Raw genomic sequence first — 24,761 nt, 5'->3', positions numbered from 1 at the left:
GTGCTGCTATGTAATTCATCGGAAGGAAGCGGGAGGTTAAGTTCCACTGATGAATGTTTGTGTCGTCGGCACAAACACACAAAGAAGTAACCCGGCGCCCACACTAAACGCGGCGTCGGTGAAAATGGCGGCTCGGCGAGCGAGCGAGCAGTTCCCGCGCGCCCCTGGAAGGCTAATGAGCCGGGCGACCAGGTGAGACAAAAGACAACACGTCTCCTTTTTGTTTGTCTTCAGCTCGCCGGCGAATAATGAGGCTGTTTTTACACGTTGACACGCCGCGTCGTCACCGAGGGTCACCCCCCCACCCCCCCACCCGTCAGGATAAAACTAGGAACACCAACAACGCTCTTTTTTATCCTAAACATCATTAGCTGGGAAAGTCTACCTTGAAAAACTCCTTTAACTTTCTCCGGGAATGTCAGAAGAAAACCTCCGACTTATTTGCCCCCCCCCACCCTTTTTTTTCCACATATATATTATATTTATTGTTATATCAATATTTTTTCCTTTCATTTTAGAAATATTCCTAAAAATTCTAATAATATTTCAACTTTTTATTCTTTAATATTTTAACTCCATGTTGAAAAAAAAAGAAATTATTTTTTCATATTTTTGGAAAATTACATATTTAATATTTCAGTCTTCTCTTCTTCGAAAATGTTCTTGTCATAATTATGACTTCATTTCCATCATATGTTGACTTTATTTACTCTTATATCAATATCTTTTTTCCCTTTCATTTTAGAAATATTCCCAAAAAATCTCGTAATATTACAACTTTTTATTCTTTAATATTTCAACTCCATGTTGATTTTTTTTTTTATATTTTTTCCTTTAAAATGACATATTTACTATTTCAATATTCTCTTCTTCTAAATGTTCTTGTCATAATTATGACTTCATTTCCATCATATTTTTGTATCATAATATTACAACTTTTTATTCTTTAATATTTCAACTACATGTTGAAAAAAAATGAAATTATTTTTCCTTATCCTTGGAAAATTACATATTTAGTATTTTTTCTCTTCTAAATTTTCTTGTCATAATTAATAATAATCTTGACTTAATTTCCATCATATTTTGACTTTATTCCCATAATATTTGATATACACATATATATATATATATATATATATATATATATATATATATATATATATATTATATATTTATATTTATACGTTTATGCATGCTGAAAAAGTGACTACTTTTCAAAATTTAAAAATTACAAAAAATTCTAAAAAAAATATCTATAATTTTTCATCATACAATTTTTTTCTCTTAATATTTAGAATTTATTTATGGAAAATAAATATGTTTTTTTTCCACAATCTTTGCTGTGTTTCCCGTATCATAACTATATGATAATTCATATTTCAAGTAAAATAATTGTAGTAATTACTCATCATTTTCTGTTCAAACTTTGAATTATTATTATTATTATTATTATAAATATTAAATATAATATATAAATTATTGTTAGTATTATTAAATAAAATAAAATTATTGCAGATTTTTCAATTTAAAAAAAAAAAAAAGATTTAAGAAAAATGTAAATAACGATAAAAATAATCGTCCAGCGTCTTCCTCCCGAACTTTGTGGGCGTCGGCGTGATGTCCTTGTGCTACGGGCTAGCAGCTGATGGCCTTGTCGTCCCGCATCATCACCGGTGGCGGCTGACGCCGTCGTCGCCGCCACGCTCCGACGGCCCGATCAGCTCTCATCGCTCAGGGCGACCCGCACCTGAAAGCGAAACGGCGTACATCGATAAAGCCGCCCTCGGCCTCCCGAGCCGCGTGTCACATGGATGTGACCCGTCGCCGTGACGACAGCTGCACCGAGCCGACACAAGACGGATAGGGGGAGATGGAGTGTGCTAAATGACCCCCCCCCCATCTCCGCCCCCCCGTTCCTGTCCCCCACTACCTCTTCTGTTACATGTTACTCACTCCTAATAGAGTCCCATTCTACACCGTTTATTCCGCTTATGTCCGCTAACTCCGCCCACATTTCGCAATCACGCCATTCTATTAATCAGAACTTTTCCAAAACAGTCACTGTCAATTTTTCATATTTTCTGTAATAAATTTCCCATTGGAAATGAATGAGGGATTCATGTGGTGCCCCCTACTGGTGGAAAATCTATTTGCCATTTCAGGCCATTGCTTATTATTTTATTATAATATTTTATCATAATATAAATTTAATTTATCATAAATTCATTAAAATTTGTCATAATATTTTATCATCATTTTTTGTCACATACCGAATTAAAGAAAAAGTTTTAAAAAAAACTTAAACTATATTAGGAAAGCAGGAAGTGAACAAATGTAACAGTTACTGATTATTTTATCATAATTTTTTGTCACATACCAAATAAAATAAAATAAAAAAATTAATAAAATAAAGTTTAAAAAAAAACTTAAACTATATTAGGAAAGTAGGAAGTGAACAAATGTAATAGTTCCTGATTATTTCATCATAATTTTTTGTCACGTGCCGAAAAAAATAAAAAATAAAATAAAATACAAAAATTAATACAATAAAGTAATGAACAAATGTAAAAGTTACTGATTACTGATTATTTTATCATATTTTTTTTTGTCATGTACCGAATAAAATAAAAAATAAAATAAAAAATAAAATAAAGTTTAAAAAAAACTTAAACTATATTAGGAAGTAAAATTTTATAAAAAGATGAAATAAAATAAAAATTAATCAAATAGTTTTTTAAAAATTTTAAACTATATTAGGAAAGCAGGAAGTGAACAAATGTAATAGTTACTGATTATTTTATCATAATTTTTTTGTCACGTACCGCATAAAAAAAATTGAAATAAAAAATAAAATATAAAAATTATAAAATAAAGTTTAAAAAAAAGTATTATTAGGAAAGCAGGAAGTGAACAAATGTAAAAGTTACTGATTATTTTATCATGTTTTGTCACATACCGAATAAAATTAAAATAAATAAATAAATAAAATAAAGTTTATTTTTTTAACTATATTAGGAAAGCAGGAAGTGAACAAATGTAACAGTTAGTGATTGTAAAAGTACCAGATGGAGGGGTAGGATTTAATAAGCTTTGCTTCTTCCTACTCCTTTTGGACATGTGGAACTGGGAACTGATTATGGGATGCACTCAATTGTAATCTGATGCATGTTCAAATGAAACAATTTTTAATTTTTAATTTTTTTAATTTTTTAAACTTTTAATTCTTTAATTTTTTAATTTTTTTTTACATTTTTTATTTTTTTTATTTTTTATATATATATTTTTTATTTTTTATTTGAAAAAAAAAATTCTAAATGGAATCCTTGCTAGACTGTATTGTGGGTGTAATTATTTAGTTTAGAATTCCATAATTTGATTGGGTAGTCAAATTCCTGCTGCAATGAAAGAAATAATGAAAAATTGGGATAAGCGCGTCCTTTCTCTGTCCGCCCGTCAGCGTCTTCCTGCAGAAGCAGGCCAGAGTGTGACCATGTGACCTCCTTCGCTAAGCGCTAATAACAATCAATAACTAATAAGACGCGACCTTCATAGCCTGGAGTTCCGTCCCACTTTTTGTGTTCTTTGTGGTGCCTTCAAGTGCTTGAGAACCCGATTGGAGTCGCGGCGAGTGCAGAGACCTGGAGACAATGTGGACTCAAACGCGCCATCTGTGCCCCGTAAACCCCCCCACAATCCCCCCCCCTTTCCAATGACACACGCACACACTCTGGATAATAGCTGAAAGTTGAACTTGACAGGGATCAACATCTTAACCCCCCCCAATCAATACCGACCCCCCCCCTCGCTTCCTTTTTGCCTCTTGTTATCAACGCCGATCTATACGTCTTTGTGTTTTTCTTCCTGTCGCTCCCGTCTCCAAGCGGCATGGATGACAATTCCTGAAATGCAAAATGACCTACATCGGAATCAAACGCGGGCACTTGGAGCCAGAGGGCAGGACGCCAGAGTGGCGTCGATTGGAAGTTGATTGTGGAAATTTCACTTTTGCTGTCTTTTTCTTCTCATCGAGGACAAAAGCGACAAAGAGAGAAAGCCGGGGGGGTGTAAAAGAGGGGGGGGGGGCGCGTGTCTCGCAGGGCTCTTGTGCGTCCAAACAAAAAAACAAAATGGCAGCGTTAATAAAAAAGCACAAAAAAAACAAAAAAAACAACTAATGCTTATCTCGGCCGCGGGCGTCGCAGGCGCCGACGTCGGCGTTCTTTTGTGCGGCCATGTGTCACGCTCGCCGACTTCCCATCTACTAATAATGGGAGTGTTGGGCTTTTGATTTGGCGGGGCCATTAACAGGAAGGACTGAAAGGACTGGAAATGAACCCGCCTTTGCTCACTCAGGCCCGGGACGCCGCCGCCGCCGCCCCTACGATGCTGCGGGCGACACTCACCTCGGCGCTCCACTTTTTTTTTTAGCCCCGGTGGAAAATATTCCACTTTGCCCCCCCAACACAACTTTGAGTGTAGCCTATTTACGAATCTAAATTATTTTTATTATTTATTAAAAATGTAAATTATTTATTTAAAAATAAAATAAAATAAAACATAGAATAAAGTAAATAAAAATTATAAAATAATAATAATAATAATAAAATACAATTAAGAAATAAAAAATACAATTAAGAAATAAAATACAAAAATAAAAATATATTTGTTTATATTTTTGGATGCATGGTCATATCTCATACAAAAAACAATAATAATAAATAATAATGATAAAATAAAATTAAGAAATAAAAAATAAAAAAAAAATAAAATACATAAATAAAACATTTTTTTACATTTTTATTTATTTTTTGTCACGTTGTGAATAAAATAAAATACAAAAATTAATAAAATAAAGTAAAAAAAAAACAACTTAAATTATATTAGGAAAGCAGGAAGTGAACAAATGTAACAGTTACTGGTCATATCACCTCGTACTTCGGTACAGGACAAAAAATAATAATACAATAAAATTAAGAAATAAAGAATAAAATCTAAAAATAAAAATAATAATTTTTTTACTTTTTTATTTTATTTTTTATTTTATTATTTTACTCATATGTAAAATATACATATTTTATTTTGTACATGACAAAAAATATAATAAAATAAAATTAAGAAATAAAAAAATATATTTTTTTACTTTTTTATTTTATTTTTAGTTTTTATTTTATTTATTTTTTGTCACATACTGAATAACATAAAAAATATAATAAATTACAAAAAATTATAAAATAAAGTTTAAAAAAACAACCCTAAATTATATTAGGAAAGCAGGAAGTGAACAAATGTAACAGTTACAGTTACTGGTCATATCACCTCGTACTTCGGTATATGAGACAAAAAATAATAATAAAATAAAATTAAGAAATAAAGAATAAAATCTAAAAATATAAATATATATATTTTTTATTTTATTATTTTACACATACGTAAAATATACATATTTTATTTGGTACGTGACAAAAAATAATAATAAAATAAAATTAAGAAATAAAAAATAAAGAATTATTTTTTTACTTTTTTTATTTTATTTTTTATTTTAATTTTATTTTATTATTATTTGTCACATACCGAATAAAATAAATTACAAAAATTCAAATTCAAACTTTATTCCAACAAAGTGGAGATTACGTAACGCTTCTCCTGCTGGCTGCCGACCGACTTCTGCTGTTTTCCCTCCAAAGGCGGCCATGTTGGCGAGCGAGCGTGCGTGTCGACGACTTCACGGGGGGGGTCCCTTGCCAAACGAGGTGGGAAGCGTTGGAACCGTCACGCTGCCAACGTGTGTTTACATTAGCGTGGTGTTTTGTTATTATTCCTCCTCCTGATGAAGGACGCGTACATAAACACCAAAAGTGCCCCCCCCCCCCCCCCCCCCCCCCCCGGTATCGTCCCCCCCCCCCCCCCCCCTTCCCCGGGAGCTAGGGTTATGTGACAGGTGTTTTTTATGTGTTCCAGGTCTGGATCCGTCTCAACGTCAGGGCGTGGAGGAGCTCGTCGCCGCCGCGGCGCCGTGTCGCTTCGACCACGCTCGCCTCTTCGCACTCCTGCAGAAGCAGACGCTGCAGCACCGCATGAGTGATTCCTTCTCCTGTCTGGTACGCAACCACACGTGTCGCCACCGTCTCGGGAAAAAATACTATCAACATAAAGTTGAGTAAAAACTATTGGATTTATTAGTCTACTACAGGGGCACCAACATGGCTGCCCCAATCGTTATTCAGGAAATATATCATATGAATATATATATATATATATAGGAAATGATAATACCTTCATTTCAACTTACTTACTTTTATTCTCTGAGATTTATGACTTTTTTCTTTTAAATTTGAAAACAACTTTTATATTTCTTTATTTCATCTTTTATCTTGTCAATTTTATTCTCGTTGATTTACAACTTTTATTCATTTGCATTTCTTGGATGGATGATTGATGGATGGATGATTGATGGAAGGATGGAAGGATGGATGATTGATGGATGGACGAATGGATGGATGGATGGATGATGGATGATTGATGGATGGATGGATGGATGGATGGATTGATGGATGGATGGATGATTGATGGATGGATGGATGGATGATTGATGGATGGATGGATGGATGGATGGATGGATGGATGGATGATTGATGGATGGAAGGATGGATGGATGGATGGATGGATGATTGATGGATGGATGGATGGATGGATGGATGATTGATGGATGGATGATTGATGGATGGATGGATGATTGATGGATGGAAGGATGGATGGATGATGGATGGATGGATGGATGATTGATGGATGATTGATGGATGATTGATGGATGGATGGATGATTGATGGATGATTGATGGATGGATGGATGATTGATGGATGATTGATGGATGGATGGATGGATGGATGGATGGATGATTGATGGATGGATGGATGGATGATTGATGGAAGGATGGATGATGGATGGATGATTGATGGATGGATGGATGGATGGATGATTGATGGATGGAAGGATGGATGGAAGGATAGATGGATGGATGGATGATTGATGGATGGAAGGATGGGTGATGAATGGATGGATGATTGATGGATGGAAGGATGGGTGATGGATGGATGGATGGGCGGATGGATGGATGGATGACTGATGGATGATGGATGGATGGATGAAGGATGGAAGATGGATGGATGATTGATGGATGGATGATTGATGGATGGATGATGGATGGATGGATGGGCAGATGGATGGAGGATGGATGGATGGATGATTGATGGATGATTGATGAATGATGAATGGATGATGGATGGATGGATGGATGGATGGATGGATGGATGGATGAAGGATGGATGGATGATGGATGGATGAATAATGGATGATGGATAGATGGATGGATGAATAATGGATGATAGATGGATGATTGATGGATGGATGGATGATTGATTGATGGATGGATGGATGGATGGATGGACGGATGGGCTGAGTGGATGGATGGATGGATGGATGGGCTGAGTGGATGATTGATGATGGATGGATGGATGAATGGATGGATGAATAATGGATGATGGATGGATGGATGATGCATGGATGGATGAATAATGGATGGATGAATAATGGATGGATGGATGATGGATGGATGTATGTATGGATGGATGATAGATGGATGATTGATGGATGGATGATGGATGGATGGAAGATGGATGATTGATGGATGGATGGAAGATGGATGGATGATGGATGGATGTATGTATGGTTGGATGTATGGATGGATGGATGATGGATGGATAATGGATGATAGATGGATGGATGATGGATGGATGATTGATGGATGGATGATTGATGAATGGATGATGGAAGATGAATGGATAATAGATGGATGGATGATTGATGGATGGATGGATGGAAGATGGATGATGGATGGATGGATGATGGATGGATGATGGATGATGGATGGATGATGAATGGATGTATTGCTGATTCCTTGGAATCATGAAAGCTACTTGTCAAGTTTTTATTCTAAAACATCCTAAAGAAATGTAAGGGGGGGGTGTTGGGGGGGGGTATTGAACATGACCGTCACTGACAACTGCTGGCGTTTCTCAATGGGGGGGGGGGGGGGGCAGCTTCAATAAGTGCGGTCATGTGGGCCGGGGGGGTGGGGGTGCAGGGCGGTGACACGTTAGGGTTTTTGTGTGCAACCAAACAATAATCATCTAACCCCCCCATCACCATCATCATCATGATCACGGTGTGTTCAGGTGCCTCCAGTAAAAGTACTCCATGATGGATTGAAAGAGAAAGGACTTCCTCCTTTGTAGTGGAGCATCCTCTAAACATTCAAGTGTTGCTGGTAGTACAACGCTGACACTTGATGTTTCACTGAGTACTTTTTAGTAGTACTGGTTAAGTAGGCCTGATAATACCTCAAGGACATCTTTTATAAAAAAAAATACAAAATACATTTTGCATTCAAACACACAACAAAACTTCCAAAGTTGGGACTGAATACCAGAATCAGCTTAGTATTATTTGCAGTACACTAAAGTTTTTCTTATCGCTCATTAATAATCACAGCTTGTAGTCCCGCCCCCTTTCAGTAGAGATTCCCATGTCTGCCATATTGGATAATAGGACTACAAAGGTGACTATAGGGGTGTTATTTCATGTCTAGAGGGCTCTAATAATAATAATAAAAACATTTAGATGGTTATTATGTCAACTATATTATGTAATAGGAGTGTAAAGGTGACTATAGGGGTGTTATTTCATGTCTAGAGGGCTCTACTAATTAAAAAAATACATTTAGATGGTTATTATGTCTACTATATTGGGTAATAGGAGTGTAAAGGTGAATATAGGGGTGTTAGTTCATGTCTAGAGGGCTCTAATACTTTTACAAAATCCATTTAGATAGTTATTATGTCAACTATATTATGTAATAGGAGTGTAAAGGTGACTATAGGGGTGTTATTTCATGCCCTGAGAGCTCTAAAATTAAAAAAGCGGCATTAGAAGGTCTTAAACAGTTTTTTTTATGTCTTATTTACTTATTATGTCTACCATATTGGGTAATGGGAGTGTAACTGTGACTATAGGGGTGTTATTTCATGTCTAGAGGGCTCCAATAATAATAAAAAAAGTTTAGATGGTTATTATGTCAACTATATTATGTAATAGGAGTGTAAATGTGACTATAGGGGTGTTATTTCATGTCTAGAGGGCTCTAATAATTAAAAAAAAACACATTTAGATGGTTATTATGTCTACTATATTGGGTAATAGGAGTGTAAAGGTGACTATAGGGGTGTTATTTCATGTCCAGCGTGCTCTAAACCTTTAAAAAAAGCATAATTAGAAAGTCTTAAACATTTTTGTTTATGTCTTATTAAGTCATTATTTCAACTATATTGTGTAATAGGAGTGTAAAGGTGACTATAGGGGTGTTATTTCATGTCCAGAGGGCTCTAATTATGTTAAAATCAGTATTTAGAAGGTCATGTGTTGTACTATGTCTTACATTAGCCCTTATTATGTCAACTAAATTGGGTAATATGAGTGTAAATGTGACTATAGGGGTGTTATTTCATGTCCATAGTGCTCTAAAATTGAAAAAAAGCATAATTAGAAGTTCTTAAAAGGGTTTTTTATGTCTTATTTAGTCATTATGTCTACTATAGTGGGTAATGAGAGTGTAAAGGTGACTATAGGGGTGTTATTTCATGTCTAGAGGGCTCTAATAATTATAAATACACATTTAGATGGTTATTATGTCAACTATATTATGTAATAGGAGTGTAAATGTGACTTTAGGGGTGTTATTTCATGTCCAAGGTGCTTTAACAATTTAAAAGGCGTAATTAGAAGATCTTAAAAGGGTTTTTGTGTGTTATTTTCTCTTATTATGTCTACTATATTGGGTAATAGGAGTGTAAAGGTGACTGTAGGGGTGTTATTTCATGTCGAGAGGGCTCTAATAATTAAAAAAAACATTTAGATGGTTATTATGTCTACTATATTGGGTAATAGGAGTGTAAATGTTACTATAGGGGTGTTGTTTCATGTCTGGAGGTCTCTAATCAGGCCTTTAGTTGGTAGTCAACAGACGTTCGTGGTCTCCCACCAGAGTCAGCGTTTGTCCAGACTACGAATCAGAGTCTGCATGTCAGCGTTCATCAGAAGCGCACGTATGAAAGGTAGATCTCGAGGCGACCATCGAGGCGGCCATTGTCCTCCCAAGAGTGACATGTGGTCTGCTTTCACGGGTCTACCTGCCTCCTCTCGGCTCTGCAATTAGACCCGTCCATTCAGCGTTGGCGCCTTTTGTCGAGGCGCCGTCTTTGTGTTCCAGACCTCAGCTCTTTTTCACGCTATAGCGGCCCCAGAAGGCTGCGCCCGGACGGGGGAGGACATCTGTTGACAAGTGGCTTGGATTCATGTCAGAGCCGAGGTCGCGTTTTATTCAGCGTTCCATGAACCCGACAACAACAACAACGGTAATTAGGATGAGCTTTGCTCCGGAGGGGCGTCCCCGCTTGGCGCCTGAAGGGAACGCCGTTTGCATCTTTTCTAGCGCCGACACGGGACATCTTTCCACTCGATGAACCGCAGCTCCGGCGGCACTCGTGCACGCATCTCGCTTGTGTCGCCACGTATTTACGTAATCACGGCTGTTTGTTCATGCTACCAGTTGTATAGCAGCGGAGTTAAAATATTTTTTAAAAAGTTATTTTAAAAAAAGTTATCATCTAACACTAGAATATCCAATACTAGTTTCAATAAAAGTTGAAATATGACAGAAAAAAGATATGAAATCATATTACCATGACACACTAAACACAAAGTTAGGTTATGGAAAATAACCGATAAAGTCCAACTCATCTGGGAATGAAGTCGGAGGAGAAGAAGAAGAACGTTTACAAGAACTGAGTTGAATTACTGGGAAAAAAATGTTTTTAAAAGTTGAAATATTAAAGAAAAATATTGTTTTAACATTTAATTATTTAGAAAATAGAACCAAACAGCAGTCATTTTATGAGAATGAAGTTATAATATTTACAGAAAGAAGTTGCAATTTTATGAGAATAAATGTAAATAAAATATGAAAAAGATATATATTATTTAATATATATATATTAAAAAATCTATATTTATACATTTTTTCATATTTTATTTACATTTCTCATAAAAAACTTTTTATAATATTTAATAAAATATTATCAGTTATAATATTTACAGAAATTTCATGAGATACACATAAATACAATATGAAAAAACATATATAGATATTTTAAAATATATATATATTTTAAATAATATATATATATTTTTCATATTTATGTTTATTCTCATAAATTATATATATATATACTTAATTCATGTATATGTATATATTCATATATATATATTTAATTCTTTTCATATTTTATTTACATTTATTCTCATAAATAATATATATTTTTTCATATTTTATTTGTTTATCTCATAAAATTGCAACTTTTTTCTGTAAATATTATAACTTAATATTTTATAAAATATTAAGTTATAATATTTACAGAAAAAAGTTGCAATTTTATGAGATCTTTTATGAGAACGTAAATAAAATATGAAAAAAACATATATATAGATATTTAAAAATGTATATTTTTAAAAATAATATATTTTTCATATTTAATGTTTATTCTCATAAACATAAATTAATTTTATGCAATTTTTATTGCAATTTTATGAGATAAACGTAAAAATATCAAAAAACATATATAGATATTTTAAATGATATATACATATATATATTCATATTTAATTTATGTTTATTCTCATAAAATTACAACCTTTTTTGTAAATATTATAACATTATTAGAAACATACATAAATATGAAAAATATGTATATATAATTTTAAACATATATATTTAAAAAATATCTATTTATACATATATTTTTTAATATTTTATTTACATTTATTCTCGTAGTTTTTTCTAATGCGAGAACTTGAAAAAATACATATATTATTTTAAATACATATATATAATCTTTTAATCTATCTATATATATTTCTTAGTTGTTGTTTTTTTAAGTTCTCACATAAGAATAAAGTTGTGATTTTTGGAAAAGTAGGTCAGGCCAAAGGTCATAACATCATAATATGGGAATAAAATCAAAATATTACCAAAAAATACGACGATTTTTCCAGAAGAAAGTTGAAATATTTTAAAAATGAGGAAAAACTGCAGTAATCTTTGGAGAATAAAGTCATACTTGCATTGAAATTGATATTAATAAGGATTTTTCACCTGATATGACAAAGCTAAGATGGACTTTTTTGACTTCTTAGCAGATTTCTTAGTGTACGATTTTTTTACTATGCGGCTGTACACGGACTACTCTAAAGCATATCAAAGGTATTGTCCCTGTGATTGAGTACTCGGACTTGATTTGAGCGGCAGGAGATGTGAAAAAGGAATCAGTGGAAGTTGACCCCGCCCCCCCACCCCCCCACCTTGCCGTGTAAAAAGCCTGAGGTCAAAGGGCGGCGACGGCTGAAAAGCAAGCTCTTCACGGGACGTGTTCTGAAGCCCAATATTTACTCCTCTGCAATCTTTTCCATCCACGGGGCGCCCCACCTTTATGAGACGCGGGTGCCCCCCCCCAACTCCCCCGCTTCCCGCCGCATACGAATGCCGCCGTCGTTGCTAATGCATGACTTGCACGCATACGCACGCGTCGCGCCGGCGTGCATTTTGCCAATTAGAGAAACACACTCAGGCTCAGCAAGCATTGCGTTCCTTAACTGGCTAACCGGGCAGGATGCTAACATGGCCGACCACAGCTCATTAGCATTAAAGCTACACACACACACACACACAGTAGATCTTAACAAAAAAAGCAATCACACACTTCAAAATGTTTTCCAACCAGACATCAAATGATTTTTTAGCCATTTTTATACATATAAACTTGTCATGTTAGATGTTAGCATGCTAACTTACATTGTGGCTAATAATGAGCTACTTATAATATAATTTAAATCTTAGTTTCCCGTCATTGTCGGTGTAAACTTACATAAGACCGCACTATCATGCTAGGTGTTATCATGCTAACTGTTAACATGTTGCCATTTCATTCAGTTTCATTTCTAGCAGTTAGCATCGCTAGCATTTTTCTCATCTTTGTCGGTGTATACTTGCAATATTGTTTTGCGCAGTCATGCTAACACACCGGTGTAAACCTGCATATGACTTTGTGCTAGCATCCTACATATCGCACTTAGCATTTCATCCAATTTCATTGCTGGCAGTTAGCATCGCTAGCATTTTTCTCATCTTTGTCGGTGTATACTTGGAATATTGTTTTTCAGTCATGCTAACACACCGGTGTAAACCTGCATATAACTTTGTGCTAGCATCCTACATATCGCACCTAGCATTTTAGCCAATGCTAGTAGTTATTACAAGTTAGCTTCTCTGCGGGCATAAACTCACAGTATAACTTTGCGCTGTATTACCATGATAATGTTAGCATTTTATCAATTTATATAGCTAATAATTAGCATGTTAGCATGTTTTTCATGAACTCGCATATAACTTTGCATCATACTCGTTAACATGCTAACAGTGTGCATGCTACATGCTGCCAATTTATCCAATTCAGTAACTAGCAGTTAGCATGCTGTTATCATTTTTTTGTCATGCTACGTGTAAGCATGTCAATGTTGGCATATTAGCACTGTATCCATATTCGTAGTTAGGTTAGCATGCTAACTTATCATTTTTTAGTCATGCTAGGTGTAAGCATGTCAATGTTAGCATATTAGCACTGTATCCATATTCATAGCTAAGTTAGCATGCTAACTGTTATATATTTTTTGTCATGCTAGGTGTAATCAGATCAATGTTAGCATATTAGCACTATCCATATTTGTAGTTAAGTTAGCATGCTCACTGTTAGCATTTTTTGTCATGCTAGGTGTAAGCATGTCAATATCAGCACCGTATCCATATTCGTAGTTAAGTTAGCATGCTAACTGTTATGATTTTTTGTTGTCATGCTAGGTGTAAGCAGGTCAATGTTAGCATATTAACACTGTATCCATATTCGTAGTTAAGTTAGCATGCTAACTGTTAATTTTTTGTTGTCATACTAGGTGTTAAGTATGTCAATATCAGCACTGTATCCATATTTGTAGTTAACATGCTAACTGTTATCATTTTTTTGTCATGCTAGGTGTAAGCATGTCAATGTTAGCATATTAACACTGTATCCATATTCGGAGTTAAGTTAGCATGCTAACTGTTATCATTTTTGTCATGCTAGGTGTAAGCATGTCAATATTAGCACTGTATCTATATTTGTAGTTAAGTTAGCATGCTAACTGTTATCATTTTTTTATCATGCTAGGTGTAAGCATGTCAATGTTAGCATATTAGCACTGTATCCATATTCGTAGTTGAGTTAGCCTGCTGTGATCATTTTTTTGTCATGCTAGGTGTAAGCAGGTCAATGTTAGCATATTAGCACTGCATCCATATTCGTAGTTGTTAGCATGGTCACTTAGCATTTTTTGTCATGCTAGGTGTAAGAATGTCAATGTTAGCATATTAGCACTATAGCCATATTCGTAGTTAAGTTAGCATGCTAACTGTTATCATTCTTTTGTCATGCTAGGTGTAAACATGTTAATGTTAGTATATTAGCACTGTATCCATATTCATAAAGTTAGCATGTCAATATTAGCAATGTATCTATATTTGTAGTTAAGTTAGCATGCTAACTGTTTTCATTTTTTTAAATCATGCTAGGTGTAAGTGTGTCAATGTTAGCATATTAGCACTGTATCAGTATTCATAGTTAAGTTAGCATGCTAACAGCTATACAATTTCCATCCAAAAATTCTGAGATGGATTGTGGATAAGTGGATGGTTTGTGTGGTTTGAGCTTCTTGGTGTGCTTCCAGTTGAAATGCTTTCCCGCCTTGGATGAAATTCTCGGACCAAAAATGTCATCATTCATCCAAAAAGGTTTTGAGGTCAACGGGAAACTTTTATTTGGTTTTTATGAAGCCGAGGAGAGGCCAGTGGATGAGGTCGGCGAACCACACGGCACCCTGGGCGAGGTAGTCGGCTCGTTAGCCACTAATTGTCGAGCTAGCGGAGCCAAGATGGCGTGTGCGCGCCATCTGTTTGTCGCTGAGGAACATCTTGTCGCTCGTCTCTCGCTGTGCCGCCGTATTAATAGCTCGCAGACGGGGAGGGAAGCAAGAAAACCGTCGGGAGGTGTCAAGCAAAACTGAGGAGGAGGCGGAGGAAGTCCACCAAAAGGCTTGCGGAGGTCCGGAAGCCATCAATCATACGATGGAACCGCCATTTTGATGCACTTGTACAATGACGACTATTAACACATCAATAATTACTCTTCCGTGTTTGTGTGTGTGTGTGTGTGTGTGTGTGTGCGCGCGCATAATGAACCGTGCGGGTTTCGCGTCCGTTTATTGATTCGGCGGCGTATGGATCAATGACGTCTCCCATGGCAACAGGCTGGCGAACGCTACCCGTTACCGTGAAGCGATCGCTATTTTCATATTCCCGTGCGCATCTGTTTATAAATAAAGAGTCATTCTTGAAAAACGCTTCAGCGTCCCGCGTTGCATTTTTCAAGGACTGCTTAAAGGATCTGAAGTGCTGTACTTGAGATGGCGGCTTCCGCTTTGCCGACTGATAACTACAACCCCGAAATATAAACTTTCCATTTGTCTCTTTTAAATCATAAAAAGAAAACGACACTTTTTACAGCGCAGGGAATCCATAACCACCACGACTGTGGTAACTAACTTGATCATGTGACCAAGAATAGACGATAAGAGGTTTCACGGAGGGAGTGAACCCTCCTGTCTGTCATTTAAACTCTTTGACAACGCTGCAGTTCACAATGTTTACCATGGGGGCGTTGTTGGGCGTCAAGCAAAGTGGGAATTTTCATTGGAAATGGATGTTGAAATATCCCTGAATTATTTCCAAAATTCACCGACAGAGGATTGAACCGGCAACCGTCGTTGCGAAATGAATAATACATGAATATAATAAAAAAATTATCATTTAAAAATTAAATTAAATTACCATGATGTATTACCATGATAATGTTAGCATTTGATCTAATTTTATAGCTAATAATTAGCATGTTAGCATGTTTTTCTTTTTTTTTGTAGGTGTGAACTCGCATATAACTTTGCATCATACTCGGTGTTAACACGCTAACGGTGTGCATGCTACATTAAGTATGCTGCCAATTTATCCAATTCAGTAACTAGCAGTTAGCATGCTAACTGTTATCATTTTTTGTTGTCATGCGAGGTGTACGCATGTCAATGTTAGCATATTAACACTGTAGCCATATTCGTAAAGTTAGCATGCTAACTGTTATTTTTGGTGTCATGCTAGGTATAAGCATGTCAATGTTAGCATATTAGCACTGTATCCATATTTGTAAAGTTAGCATGCTAACTGTTATCATTTTGTTGTCATGCTAGGTGTAAGCATGTCAATGTTAGCATATTAGCACTGTATCCATATTCGTCGTTAAGTTAACATGCTAACTGTTATCATTTTGTTGTCATGCTAGGTGTACGCACGTCAATGTTAGCATATTAGCACTGTAGCCATATTCGTAAAGTTAGCATGCTAACTGTTATTTTTGGTGTCATGCTAGGTATAAGCATGTCAATGTTCGCATATTAGCACTGTATCCATATTTGTAAAGTTAGCATGCTAACTGTTATCATTTTGTTGTCATGCTAGGTGTACGCACGTCAATGTTAGCATATTAGCACTGTAGCCATATTCATAGTTAAGTTAGCATGCTAACTGTTATATATGACAGATATATATTTTTTGTATTTAAAAATGTATTTTTGTATTAAAAGTATATATTAAATAATATATAATAATAATATATAATAAATAATATATTTTTTAAAAATTATAAATGCATGTATTTAATTTCATAAGTGCTCTCTTGCATAATTAAAAATAAAAAGTCACATTAACAGTAAATAATTTGAGTTATATATAATAATAATAATCTATAATATTATAATATATTAAATCATATTTTAAATCATAATTTAATTTAGAATTAGAAATGAACTATAGATATATATTTTTGTATTAAAAAATATGTATTTTTTGTATTAAAATATATATTAAATAATATATAATAATAATATATAATAAATAATATATTTAAAAAAATCTAAAATATATATTATTAAAATATATTTTATTTATATATATATATATATATATATATATTTAATAATATTTTTATTTAATTTTGTGTTCATCCATATTTTTGATGAAGTCTGAAGGCGTCTCCCACCAGATGGATTGCTGGTTCCATCCTCAGTTAGTAAATACATTTGAGTTATATATAGTAATAATATGTAATATTATAATATATTTAATAATATTTTTATTAAATTTTGTGTTCATCCATATTTTTGATGAAGTCTGAAGGCGTCTCCCACCAGATGGATTGCTGGTTCCATCCTCAGTTAGTAAATACATTTGAGTTATATATAATAATAATAATATGTAATATTATAATATATTAAATTATATTTTTATTTAATTTTGTGTTCATCCATAGAATTAGAAATGAACTATAGATATGTATTTTTGTATAAAAATATGTATTTTTGTATTAAAGATAAATATTAAATAATATATAATAATATATAATAAATAATATATTTAAAAAATTCTAACATATATATTATTAAAATATATTTTATTTATATATATATTTAATAATAATTTTATTTAATTTTGTGTTTATCCATATTTTAGATTAAGACTGAAGGCGTCTCCCAACCAGATGGATTGCTGGTTCCATCCTCAGTCAGTAAATACACTTGAGTTATATATAATAATAATAATAATATGTAATATTATAATATATTAAATTATATTTTTATTTAATTTTGTGTTCATCCATAGAATTAGAAATGAACTATAGATATGTATTTTTTGTATAAAAATATGTATTTTTTGTATTAAAGATATATATTAAATAATATATAATAATAAATAATATATTTTTTTAAAATTCTAAAATATATATTATTAAAATATATTTTATTTATATATATATATATATATATTTAATAATATTTTTTATTTATTTTTGTGTTTATCCATATTTTAGATTAAGACTGAAGCCGTCTCCCAACCAGAAGGATTGCTGGTTCCATCCTCAGTTAGTAAATACATTTGAGTTATATATAATAATAATAATAATAATAATAATATGTAATATTATAATATATTTAATCATATTTTTCTTAAATGTTGTGTTCATCCATATTTTCGATGAAGACTGAAGGCATCTCCAACCAGATGGGTTGCTGGTTCCATCCTCCATTTAAACGTGCATCTCAACTTCTGTCGTACGTCTGTCGTCCCCAGGGTTGGTTCAGTCCGGGTCAGGTGTTCGTGCTGGACGAGTACTGCGCTCGCTACGGCGTCCGAGGCTGCCACCGCCACCTGAGCTACCTGAAGGACCTGATGGAGTTCTCGGAGAACCACACCCTGGTGGACCCCACGCTGCTGCACTACAGCTACGCCTTCTGTGCCTCCCACGTCCACGGGAACAGGTACCACCGCTGGCGGTTTCGTTCTCGTATGAGCAGCACGACGTCGCTCGGCCACTTGTTGGCGTCGCCGTGACAGTTAACCCCGCCTTGACCCCCCCCCCCCCCCCCCCCCCCCCCCCCCACACACACACACACCCACACACCCACAGCCTGCCAATTAGTGATATCTGTGCATTTTCTCCTCAGTCAATTAGCCAACGTAATTATTAGCTCCTCCAGCTAATGTCTGGATACAAGTTGGGGCAGTTAAGTGGGAGGGGGGGGTGCCGTGGGGGGGTTACTGGAGCTGGCTTTTTGTCAGCTGGCTGTAATTTGAGTCCTCGTTGCCCATTCCGGGTCCCCGGTAGTGGTTAGTGGGTGTGGGTGGGAATGGGAGCTTTGGGATGGCTGGCAGCCTCCGAGGTGACGATGGGGGGGAAAAAAAAGACTTAATTACAGAAGCGGAGTTTCTCCCTGGGGGGGGGGCGTTCACAGAGAGAGGAGTCCATAAAGTGGAAAGTGGGCGGGGCTAAGATGGTGGAGTGGTTGGCATGCTCAACAGACGTAAACATCCTATTTGACAGATTGTTATTTTATTATATAACACTTCATTTTCATGCTTCATTTTTTTATTTGTGTGATATTTATTTACTTTTGAACTACTGCCTTTCACATTTTTATATTTTTTTATTTTTATTTTTTATTCGTCCACTACATGGCATTACTTTTGGCCATTCTAATTATGCTAATTCTAATGATAATTAAATAATGATAATTCTATTAACATATATTTAGTAATAGTAATACATATAATAATAAATATAATTAATAAATACATATAATAATATATGTATATAATATAATATATTATTGTATAATGTTATATAATATATTATATAATTCATAATATATAATATATTGTATAATATAATATTATATTGTAATATAGATAATTTAATATAATATAATAATGTAATGTATAATTTTGTAACATATATACATATATATAATGTAATAATAACAAATATAATAAATAAATATAATAAATAAATAAATATAATAATGTATATAATCTAATGTTATATAGTATAATATTATATAATTTATAATACATTGTATAATGTAATATATATATAATTTAATTTAATAATATAATAATATAATGTGCAATTTGTAGCATATATTTAATAATAATAATAAATATAATAAATAAATACATATAATAATAAATAAAATAAATAAATATAATGATATATAATATAATAATATTGTATGATATTATATAATTTATTATATAATTCATAATATATAATATGTTGTATAATATGATAATATTATATTGTATAATATATAATATTTTATATAATTTATAATATATTGTATAATGTAATATATATAATTTAATTTAATATAATATTATAATAATATAATGTGTAATTTTGTAACATATATTTAATAATAATAATAATAATAATAATAATAATAATAATAATAATATAACAAATAAATAAATATAATAATAAATATAATAAATAAATATAATATTATATTGTATAATATATTAATATTATATTGTATAATATTATATAATATTTAATTTAATATAATTAAATAATATAATAATGTATAATTTTGTAATATAATATTGTAATAATAATAATAATAATAATCAAAAGCAGTGAGGCTAGGGTTAGTTAGCAAGATGAAACGGGACAAGGACTGTCTACCTGGTGGCCTATAATAAATAATATTCATAAATACATGCTAAGAAATGATAAGTATTGTAAACCCAAAATATAATTAATGTTTCCATATGATATTATTTCAGGCCGATTGATTTTTTTTTGCAGGGGGAAATAATATGAATCCATAATTGCAGTTAGTGGTCCATTTAAAGTGAAAGCCGTGTACGTAGTACTCTCATACTCTCATACTCTCATACTCTCATACTCTCATACTCTCATACTCTCATACTCTCACATGAAGTACAATCCACGTCTTGGCAGCGTGATTGTGTTTTGGGGCGAGCCCCGTCGCCATGGCAACTGATGTCAAAGACACATCTGCACTGTGAGAGTTAAATAGAGTTCGAAACCACAAACAAACCACGTGACTACGGCGTTGAGCTGTGGCCATTTTTTTTAGGGGGGTCCCAAAACCCCCAAATTTTAACAAAAATGTCTCTTATGTGGGGAAAAAAAAAAACTTTTTTTTTTTTTCCGGCCTGCTCACCTGTCATGTCCAGTCGTCTCCTCGCTAAGTCGCTGACATCGAGTGCGACAGGAGCTTTTAAACGCACCGCCGCCCCCCCTTCCCGACGCACCCGAACCTGTCACATCCAAGCAGTCAGGTGACGTTCACGCTCACCTTGGAGTTTTTCACGATGAGGTGAAGTGGCGTCCACATCGGGTACGCTGTCACGAGTCACCCAGCCTGCGGGGGTGGGGGGGGGGGAGTGGGGGGGGGGGGGTTGTGTATTGGCGCATCCCGCAGGCAGATATTGTTACTTATCTTTTACACTTGAGCCGCATCGAGTGTAAACACACACACAAAAAAAACCCTGACAAGAACCCCCCCCCCCCCCCCCACATCATCTTACACCCCCCCAACACACTTGGACCCCCCCCCCCCCACATTGCAGCCTTGGCAGCTCGCTTGCTTCATTTAACAGCAACAATGTGTCTGAAGCCCAGCAAGCTGTCGCAACGCAGCACCCCCCCCCCCGCCCCATCATCGACCCCCCCCCCCCCCACCTCATCCGTGAGAGCGCCAAAGTGAGCGCACATGTGGCACTAGCGCCCATCGCTAACACCTTCATGGAGGTAAACCCATCCATCCATCCATTCAATAAACCAATAAACATATACCGCCTTTCTCTTATTGGGAGTGACCAGGATGGATAGGATCAGGAAGTAGTACATCAGAGGGACATTACATGTTCAAGTGCGTGGCGTCCTCGCCTTGAGCCAAATGTTCACCGGGAGTCCGGAGGGGCAAAACTGATTTGATATTTGGGGTGGGAGGCGGTCAAAGGTCAATGTGGGGTCAAAGGTCAAGACGTCGATGTCAAACTGATGCTCACAAAATCACGCTGATTGATGGGTTGCGTGCAAAGTCCTTGTATTGCTTCCATGTGCTTTTTCATTGGACATATTTCCATCTTTACTTTGGGATCAAGTCTTCCATTTTGTATGTGTGTTGGGGAAAAACAAAATGGAATAATTTTTATAAATTAATTTGCATTTAATCCAGTGTCAAATACAGGATTGAGGCGCGTGTCAAAATTAATTAATTAATTTATTTCCCCGAAATTTGAAATTAACTATAGATATATACTTTTTTGTATAAAAAAATATGTATTTTTTGTATTAAAAGTATATATTAAAATATATAATTATAATAATATATAATAAATAATATATTTGAGGCACGTGTGAAAATTTATTAATTTATTTATTTCCCCGAAATTAGAAATTAACTATAGATATATTTTTTTGTATTAAAAATATTTATTTTTTGTATTAAAAGTATATATTAAACAATATATAATAATAATAATATATAAGAAATAATGTATTTGAGGCGCATGTCAAAATTAATTAATTAATTTATTTATTTCCCTGAAATTAGAAATTAACTATAGATATATTTTTTTTTTATTAAAAATATTTATTTTTGTATTAAAAGTATATATTAAACAATATATAATAATAATATATAATATATTTGAGGCACGTGTCAAAATTAATTAATTAATTTATTTCCCCGAAATTAGAATTGAACTATAGATATATATTTTTTGTATTAAAAAATATGTGTTTTTTGTATTAAAAGTATATATTAAACAATATATAATAATAATAATAAGATATAATAAATAATATATTTGAGGCGTGTGTCAAAATTAATTAATTAATTAATTAATAATTAATTGAATTAACAGTAAATACATTTGAGTTATATATAATAATAATATGTAATATGTAATATTCTAATTAATATAATAAATATTTTTATTTCATTTGTTCATTTGTTTTTGTGTTCATCCATATTTTAGATATTTATTATTTCATTATTATTATTCTTTATTATTATGATATATTAAATTATTTCATTATTATTATATATTATATGTATTGTTATATTATTATTATTATTAATATAATAATTATTATAAATAATTCTATTATTTATTTAATTTTTTTGAAATATTAGTCGTAGTAGTAGTAGTATAAATAATATTATTTATTTAATATTTATTTGAAATATTATTATTTTAAAATACTAAATATATTTTTACACACTCAATAATAAGTATTCATATTTGTCCATGGAAAGTACTATCATTTGAATGATGTATATATTACATATTATATTATATATCTAAACAATGGAATGATATAATTCTAATTTGGAAGCTGTAAGGTGCTTGTCACTGCCGTCCTTCCATAGAGAGGAAAAGCCGTATTTTATTTCACGTTGTTTCCTGCATGAAACGCGAGAAATCTTCTCCATTTTTCCGGCATCTGGAACAAATGAGTTAGATTCCCGTTCCTGTTTGGGTTTTTGTGCGTTTCAGTTGTCGTCGGCCATTTTGGAAGGAATAAATAAGATAACACGGCCTGCATGTAAACAGACGTACGTAGGTAAACAGTGCTTTTCCCCTGCTGGGTTCGGTCGTGTCGGCGTAGCGAGGAGGATGTGGCGTTCGGGTGCGTCGGGGATGAGGCGGGCGATGCTAACACGTCGGCTGATTGCTTCTCAGCAGAGGTTGATTTTCTCTTTCAGACGCGCGCAGCAAGCGAGCAAAGTCAAGGCTGGACGCCGCGCCGCCGCACAAAACCCGCCGAGCAAAGCTTTTTTTTTTTTTTTTTCCTCCGTTGCCTTTTCAGACTTTCTGACAGCAAACATTCAGGAAGCTCAACTGGTGATTGGTGGACGTGTTTGTTGTTTGTCTTTCATTTCATTGTTCTTTGGAGCTTATTTGCTCTTATTTAGGAAAAGCATACATTCAATGCGCACAGAATAAAAGTCTAAGAAAAAAATAAATAAATAAACTCCAAACACTGTTTTTATCTTGTCTTGTCAGGCCTGACGGCATGGGAACAGTGACGGTGCACGAGAAGGAAACCTTTGAAGCCATCCGGAATCGACTCTTGGTTCTTCTGGAGAACCAGATCACACACTTCAGGTTGGACTGTTCAAAGACATAGAATATTTTGGTAGTTTGGACCAAAAAAAACCTGTTTAGCACCTTCTAAATATGCTTTTATGAACATTATAGAGCCCTCTAGGCATGAAATAGCACCCCTATAGTCACATTCACACTCATATTACTGTATATGATAAGAGAAATTAAGACACAAGACCTAGAAAACGTGTTTAAGACCTTCTAAATATGATTCTAAACATTATAGAGCCCTCTAGGCATGAAATAGCACCCCTATAGTCACATTCACACTCATATTAACCAATATAGTGTATGTACATGATAAGAGAAAATAAGACATAAGACCGACCAAATGTGTTTATGACCTTCTAAATATGATTTTTAACATTATAGAGCCCTCTAAGCATGAAATAGCACCCCTATAGTAACATTCACACTCATATTAACCAATATAGTGGATATGATAAGAGAAAATAAGACATAAGACCCGAAAAACGTGTTTATGACCTTCTAAATATGATTTTCAACATTGTAGAGCTCTCTAGGCATGAAATAGCACCCCTATAGTCACGTTCACACTCATATTAACCAATATCGTGTACATACATGATAAGAGAAAATAAGACATAAGACATAGAAAACGTGTTTATGACCTTCTAAATATGATTCTAATCATTATAGAGCCCTCCAGGCATGAAATAGCACCCCTATAGTCACATTCACACTCATATTAATCAATATAGTGTACGTACATGATAAGAGAAAATAAGACATAAGACCGACCAAACGTGTTTATGACCTTCTAAATATGATTTTTAACATTGTAGAGCTCTCTGGGCATGAGATAGCACCCCTATAGTCACATTCACACTAGTATTAACCAATATAGTGTATGTACATAAGAGAAAATAAGACATAAGACCGACCAAACGTGTTTATGACTTTCCAAATATGATTTTTAACATTATAGAGCCCTCTCGGCATGGAATAGCACCCC

General features: G+C 33.9%; 1 protein-coding gene across 4 annotated transcripts in view; it reads left to right on the top strand.

Annotated features, from left to right (window-relative positions):
• cadps2 (Ca++-dependent secretion activator 2) overlaps positions 1–24,761 on the top strand; it is a 103,335-nt gene that overhangs the window by 32,759 nt on the left and 45,815 nt on the right. For all 4 annotated transcript variants that reach the window (XM_058086266.1, XM_058086265.1, XM_058086264.1 and 1 more), the window contains exons 12-14: positions 5,959–6,098; positions 18,428–18,615; positions 23,684–23,785. In XM_058086266.1, the coding sequence (XP_057942249.1) occupies positions 5,959–6,098; positions 18,428–18,615; positions 23,684–23,785 (430 nt within the window). The remainder of the gene's footprint in view (positions 1–5,958; positions 6,099–18,427; positions 18,616–23,683; positions 23,786–24,761) is intronic.

This window comes from Doryrhamphus excisus, chromosome 11 (assembly GCF_030265055.1).
Source record: "Doryrhamphus excisus isolate RoL2022-K1 chromosome 11, RoL_Dexc_1.0, whole genome shotgun sequence".
Classification (NCBI taxonomy): domain Eukaryota; kingdom Metazoa; phylum Chordata; class Actinopteri; order Syngnathiformes; family Syngnathidae; genus Doryrhamphus; species Doryrhamphus excisus.
The sequence above is the reverse complement of the archived record's forward strand: the minus strand, read 5'-3'. Positions and strand labels throughout refer to the sequence as shown.